The sequence below is a fragment of the Canis lupus genome, chromosome X, assembly GCF_048164855.1.
Source record: "Canis lupus baileyi chromosome X, mCanLup2.hap1, whole genome shotgun sequence".
In the NCBI taxonomy this organism is placed as follows: domain Eukaryota; kingdom Metazoa; phylum Chordata; class Mammalia; order Carnivora; family Canidae; genus Canis; species Canis lupus.
The window spans coordinates 116,961,551-116,968,920 of record NC_132876.1 but is presented as its reverse complement, the minus strand read 5'-3'; the positions used below and the strand labels follow the sequence as shown (position 1 = coordinate 116,968,920).

The following is a 7,370-nucleotide window of genomic DNA, read 5'->3' as shown; positions in this document are numbered from 1 at the left end:
CCAATCACTTAACTTCCTACCAATGTAGAAGAGATGTGACCAGGAGAGTTTGGGCTGCACCAGGGTTTGTCAGACTGCATAGCAAGAAGCTTAACAGTTAGGCAGCAGGATTGGTTAACTCAGTGAGTCAGAGGCTCGACAAAGTATGGAGGATAGAGCTAAGCCCACCCCTAGCTTTTTGCCATTATTGTCAGAGTATCCGGGATGGCTGCAGCACTTAACTACATTCCCATACAGACAATAAAAGCCCCAGGACAAAAAGGAGAGAGTTTATGCCACAATGATCTCTTCTTCGGGGAGAGGGAGAGGAATGTTGTTTTCCAGAAGTGTTTCTGCCCCCACCTGCAAACTTTCCCACACTGTGACAACTTCTCTGGTTGGCCAGGAGTGTATCACATGGCCATGCTGAACCCAACCAGTGCAAGAGCAAAGGCTCTCATCACTACTGGCACAGTGGAATCCCCTCGGAGGTTTGGAAACAAAATTCCAGTTCTTAGGAACAGTAGGTTTTAAGAGTTGTGCAGCCACTCTGGAAAACTGTGTGGAGGTTCCTCAAAGAGTTAAAAATAGAGCTGCCCTACGACCCAGCAACTGCACTGCTGGGGATTTACCCCAAAGATACAGATGCAGTGAAACGCCGGGACACCTGCACCCCGATGTTTCTAGCAGCAATGTCCACAGTAGCCACACTGTGGAAGGAGCCTCGGTGTCCATTGAGAGATGAATGGATGAAGAAGCTGTGGTCTATGGATACAATGGAATATTCCTTAGCCATTAGAAACGACAAATACCCACCATTTGCTTCAACGTGGATGGAACTGGAGGGGATTATGCTGAATGCAATGAGTCAATCGGAGAAGGACAAACATTATATGTTCTCATTCATTTGGGGAATATAAATAATAGTGAAAGGGAATGGAAGGGAAGGGAGAAGAATTGTGTAGGAAATATCAGAAAGGGAGACAGAACATAAAGACTCCTAACTCTGGGAAACGAAGTAGGGGTGGGGGTGACTGGGTGATGGGCGCTGAGGGGGGCACTTGACGGGATGAGCACTGGGTGTTATTCTGTATGTTGGCAAATTGAACACCAATAAAAAATAAATTTATTATTAAAAATAAATAAAAATAAATAAATAAAAGTTGCACACCTGTTGCAAGAGTATACTTAGAGTCTTGCCCTAGTGCATTAGCCTAATCAAGTGTCCTCCTTGCACGGGCTTCGGGGCTCTGCCGGCAGCGGCGGGGCAGGAACAGCCATGTAGACACAGCTTGCCGCACGTAAGAGAAGGGGTGTCTGCAGGCCGATCACCCAGTAGGTGACGTATAATGACAAGCTTAAAAGATTTGTTAGAAGACATGTGATGGCTTCATAACGCAACTACAACGTGTACAATGTAGACATCTTAATCCGTAATGCTTGCAAAAGCTGGGAAATGAAAAAAATACCTCATAAATTTCAGCTCCAAAGTGTTATTAAAGGCAGCCCCAGTGGCCCAGCGGTTTAGTGCCACCTGCAGCTCAAGGCGTGATCCTGGAGACTCGGGATCGAGTCCCACATCGGGCTCCCTGTATGGTGCCTGTTTTTCCATCTGCCTCTCTCTCTCTCTGTGTATCTATGAATAAATAAATAAAATCTTTAAAAAAACAACAACAAGAAAGTGTTGTTAAACACAAAAACCATTAGACCGAAGTTGTTATGATGTGATGACGGCCTACGTAGGCAGACCAAAATCAGCGTGGAAACGCCTCGAGGTTATGAAGTCAAAACACTAAGAAGCAGCGACGACAAGCGCAGCCAAAGCCACTTGAAGCGACGGCCAGACCCTCACTTCCGCTTCTTCCCGGTAAAATCTCTCGCCTGAGCTCCTGGAGGCGGGGCCCGCCTGACCACTTCCGGTTCCGCTGCCACATTCAAAGTGATTCCCCCTCAAATAAAGCCTTAAGGTCTGCAACATGCGTCAGCTTCTCTTTTCACAGTTGGCATCTCCGGAGCGGGAAGCGAAGGGGACCCCAAGGGCCCCCGGGAACACGGAGCCACAAGCATGGGTACCTGCCGAGCCCCTGGAGCTCGCGCCGACGGCGGGCAAGTCCCTCTCAGAGCTCCGCAGCCTTCGCCGCGCCGCTCCCGGCATCAGGGGCTTTCTGACGTCACCTGAGCGTTTGTTTCTCGGGTCAGGATCCAGAAAGCAGCCGCAGCTGGACGGCGTCCGACTTCAAAGCCAGACCGAGTGCGGGACGGACGGGTTCCGCCTCCGATAGGTCCGGGACCGACTGGGTCCGACTTCGAAGCCGGCCCGGAGGCAGCGTGAGGCCCCCGGTGGACGAGGTTCGGCCCGGAGGCGGACCAAGCGTCAAAGATAATCCTCAACTAGTGGCCAGAGTGGGGAACTCGGAACCATCTCAGATACCCCTACCAATTTCCGAGGTGCCCCAGAGAAATCGGGGACTTGCACAGGCCCTCACTACAACCGGTGAAGAGAACACTGGGCACTTTCTGGTGGCGACGATAAGACCCGCCGGCACCGCCCGCTCGCCCCGAGCACGCGCGAAGCATCCCGGGAAAACTGGTGCAGGCCCGCCGAGGGCAGCCGCTCTTCCCACAGGCAGCTCGCCCACACCTCTGTGTGTCACCTGCTGGAGAGAAGAAGGTAAACGTCACGTTTTCCCCTCCTTCCCAAAATCAGATCAACACAGGAAAATACGGGTTACCCATGCTTCCTCACCTAAGGACAGCTGTCGCTGGCTACATAAGCCTGCGCCGAAACGTGCATTGCACCCCACTTGCAGCTGGGTCCTGCCAACTGTCACAAGGCCCCAGTAAGTCCAGCTCTCAGGGGCACCGTCCAGATCCCCATTCTATTGGTTATCTTTGGGAGTGGCCCCAGGGTCTTGGCAAAGGAGTATCTTTTGCACCTCACCTTGCTGACGATCCCTCTTGGCTCCGTGGGGTTCAATACTAGCAGGAATATTTACTCTTTGTCCAAGCTGAAACCTGACAAGATACTCAAAAGGATTATTATTTTTTTTAAAGTAGCACTACAGTCATAAATACATCAAATTGGAGGCTGATACTCAGAGCCTGATAGGAACGCTTTTTAAAGGACTTCTCCCCAAAGCTAAAATGAAAATGTATACCCAGAGGGAAAGAACAGCATTCTGAAGCCACTGTGGAAGGATTTACTAAAATGTTAAGAGGGGTGCTTGGGTGGCACAGCTGGTTAAGTGTCCAACTCTTATTTTGACTCAGGTCATGACCTCAGGCTCATGAGATGGAAACTTGGGGACAGGCTCCATGCTCAATACAGAGTCAGCTTGAGACTCTCTTCCTCCCCCTTTGTAGCTCCCCCCCCTCATTGTCTCTCTCTCTCTCTCTCAAATAAATTTTTAAAAATTAAAACAAAAACAAAAAATAAAATGAATTTTTAAGGGGCACCTTGGTGACTCGGTGGTTGACCATCTACCTTAGGCTTCCATCATGATCCCAGGGTCCTGGGATTGAGTCCTTCATCAGGCTCCCCACAGTGAGCCTGCTTTTCCCTCTGCCTATGACTGCCTTTGTGTCTCTCATGAGTAAATAAATAAAATCTTTAAAAGAAAAACAAATAAAATTTTAAAATGAATGTTTTAAAGAAACCCACCTCTAGGAAGCAAACCACAAGACACTCTTAACTATACAGAACAAACAGGATTGCTAGAGGGGAGGAGGATGTACACATGTGCTAAATAGGTGACAGGCATTAAGGATGAACACTGGGTTTTTTTTTTAAACACTTTATTTATTTATTCATTAAAGACACACACCAAGACAGAGGCAGAGACACAGGCAGAGGGAAAAGCAGGATCCATGCCGGGAGCCTGATGTGGGACTCGATCCCCAGTCTCCAGGATCACGCCCTGGGCCAAAGGCAGGCGCCAAACCACTGAGCCACCCAGGGATTCCCCCCAACACTGGGTGTTATATGTAAGTGATGAATCACTAAATTCTCCAGAAACCAATAAATACTACACTATATGTTAACTAACTTGAATTTAAATTTAAAAAATAAAAATAAACCTAGCTCTAAATCTAGAACATACAAATCTTTTGATTACCATCTTAATTGCAGATCTTCTCCCTGACATAAAGAAGCAAATGGAGGATAATGTTGCATGGCTGAGTCAGTGGCTAGATATCATTCAGATTGCAACCGAATTCTTTAAGTAATTAAAAACTATACTTCTCTTACAATTCGAGTCTTTACAAGAACAGAAATGCAGCTCTAGAAACCATTCACAGCCACTTATACTTTTTACTACCAATCCCAAACTCTCCCTTATTCATCTCAAAAGGCTTTTTACAATATTGTGAAAAGATCTTTTACAATATCTGGATTTAGAAAACAAAAGCTGTTCTTGGAGAAACATTCTTTCTCTGTGCCTTTGAGATGCAAATGGCTACCCAGATTTTTCTAGGAACCCAGAGCCATCTCTTGAAGTGCAAACTTCAGGGAGATAATTCTTATCAGAAAAACAAAAAAGAAGCTATTTGGAAATTAGGTGAATGAAAAATCTCAAACATTTTTTCCCACAAATATTAGTAAAAGCTTTAGCCATCTGAGCAGGTAACCTTAACTTATTCTATCAGAAACACAATTTAGATACAACCATTCTTTTTTAAACTAGTGAGTTTTTGTGAAAAAATAAAAAATAAAAATAAATAAACTAGTGAATTTTGCATGATCATACCTGTCTCGTGGCTGAAATTTTTAAATGGAAAGCTATAAGATCTCTGTGTCTCTGTATGCCTGCTATAGATGTGATACTTTCCAGATGATATTCCAAACTAATTCGTAAAAAGTTTTATTTAATGGGCTTAAAGACAAACAAGTATTTATATAAATCAAACATACTCTCAGAAATAAACTAACCCAAATGTTTTTCAAGTTCACATGATCTAGAATAATCTTCAGTCAATAAAATCTAGTTTAAGTTTACTGGTTTAATTAAAACAGGAATGTCTTTAGAATTATCGGCATGAAGCAAAATACTTGAATTCTATCTAGGTTTCCTAAAAGTCAAATAAGCTAACATGTTATCACTGTTACAGGATGTGTCAGCAAGAATGGTTAGCTATTTAATGTCTCATGAAATTTTCATGAGTAATCTAAACATAATTAAGAACACGTAAAATTAAATAAATGTAAGTAAAAGTTCATAAATATAATTTTCAATAATAAATATTCTATATGAAAAGAATAAATATTCTATATGGTATGTCTACTTAGCTAGTTTCCAAAATCTTTTTGAGAACTTGAAACCCTAGTTATACTGAGATAAGTTAAATGATGGCTACTCGTTGAGTATCTCGATCATTCCAAATATGATAAAATAATACTAAAACATTACTGAACATAGGTTTATCCACTTTTGGCTTTCTTTTACAGAGGAACTAAAGATATTTGGATTTATGAGTAAACATCTTTAGTGTCACATTTTAAATTTTACTATGAGGAAGAATATACTTCTAGAAATTATGAGATATATTTATAAATTTCCCAAACCACAGAATGCTAGTGTAACTGAAAGTCCACATTGCTTATTTCTTGGTTTTCACTAGGAATAAAAGATTCTAAAGGTTAATCATTCTAATGACATATGTAATTAAAACTACTTGGAAGGGGCACCTGGCTGGGTCAGTCAGGGGAGCATGGGACTCTTGATCTCGGGGGCATGAATTCAAGCCCTATGTGGGGTGCAAAGATTCCTTCTTAAATAAATAACACTTAAAAAAACCACTTGGAAATAATAAGGGTGAAAGGAAACTACCCTATACTCCTGAAATCAGTGTTACATATATGTAACATATATATAACATATATATACATATGTTAGCTAACTACAATGTAAATAAAAAATGGATACAAAAAAAAAAAAAAAGGAAACTACTGTGTATCTGTAACCTGAACTAGATGTTGGATTCCCCTAGTTTCCTCAAACATCTGGCTGCAACTCTCCAGACTAACATTTCCAATTTTCTCCCACCCTTCTGATTTGGAATCACTAAGAACAAAGGCTGCCCTTGAACCTCCTCGGTAGAAACCAGACCCAGTCCTCGCTGCCAAGACCACAGCCAAACTTCAGGGACTTGAACGTGGGTCCACTTCTCACAATTAAAAAGGGCTCCTCCAGACTCTTGGAACTAACTGCACACCAGCTGGAGATAGAAAGTTAGCGTTGACTAGGGAGGTTCCTCCTCAGAAGCAGATGGCCTCTTGAAGTGGCCAGCTCCCCCAAGATCATGGACTAAGATCTTCATCTCCACTATGAACCTTTATTCCTCTTGCCTTTCTGCTACTTGCCTCTTCTGTTAATGCACAAGAATGCTCCTTAACTCGGGCAACTATTGCTGAATCTACTGCTGAGTCCATAGCTACACAAGAAAGTATCTAGACTCTTCTTGCTAAGATGGTTTCAAGGCTATGAAATAAAACACTAAGGGTAACCAACCACAAACAGCCAACTGTTCTTTACACAATAGCCAATCAGGAACTTCCTTATTTCTGCCTTTTTCTCTGTAAACATCTCTGAGCTCCTGGCACGGAAGTACTCCTAAGTGCTTCCAGTTTGGTGCTACCTGATTCCAATAGATTTTTGCTCAGATTCTTAAATATTCGCAACATGCTTCAGTTTATTATTTAACAAGAGAGACTTCTTCTCTGGAGCCCTGACACTCTCCTTCCTCTTAGGGAGATGTAAGCACCTGTGTCTTCTCTCACGAGAACTGCTCCATCAGGGAGCAGGCATGATGCTTACACTCCCTTGCATACTGCTGTGTCCTTTCTGAATGTGTCTTATGGCCAAGAGTAGTATCTGTCTTCTACTTTGTATCTAGCATCCAGTACACTGGAAGCTCAATAAGTATTTGTTAGATGGGGTGCCTGGCTGGCTCAGCAGATAGAGCATGTGACTCTTGATCTCAGGGTTGTAAGTTCAAGTCCCCATGCTGGGCATAGAGATGACTTTAAAAAATGTATTTGTTGAATGAATGAGGTCAAGGAGAAATGGCCAAGAAATGCCTAATATTAATGGCAAGCATTTACCTAATGCTTATTATATGGCAGGCACTACACAAATTCATGTACGCTGAGTAGATTTATTCCTCAAACAACCCAGTGAGGTAGGAGCCACTGTTAAATGTAAGGAAACTGCATCACAGATTAATCACTTGTCTAAGGTCACAAACTAGAAGTGACAAGTGTAGCACTGAATCACAGAGCCTGCCATGTTCTCTACCTTGGCTCCATCTACATTAAAGGTGGAGAACTCTCTAGTGGTTTGTAATCCAGAGGAGGCCTGCAAGGGGTGCTATCACTGGAGGCTTTTGCATTC

General features: G+C 43.2%; 1 protein-coding gene across 1 annotated transcript; it reads left to right on the top strand.

The window, feature by feature from the left end:
* The first annotated feature begins 204 nt into the window (after positions 1–204).
* Positions 205–6,467, top strand: LOC140628571 (uncharacterized). The gene is made up of 5 exons (XM_072817834.1): positions 205–470; positions 1,723–1,846; positions 1,980–2,089; positions 2,160–2,650; positions 6,047–6,467. The coding sequence occupies exons 1-5, from the start codon at positions 205–207 to the stop codon at positions 6,211–6,213; spliced, it is 1,158 nt and encodes a 385-aa protein (XP_072673935.1). The 3' UTR covers positions 6,214–6,467.
* The last annotated feature ends 903 nt before the right edge of the window (positions 6,468–7,370 follow it).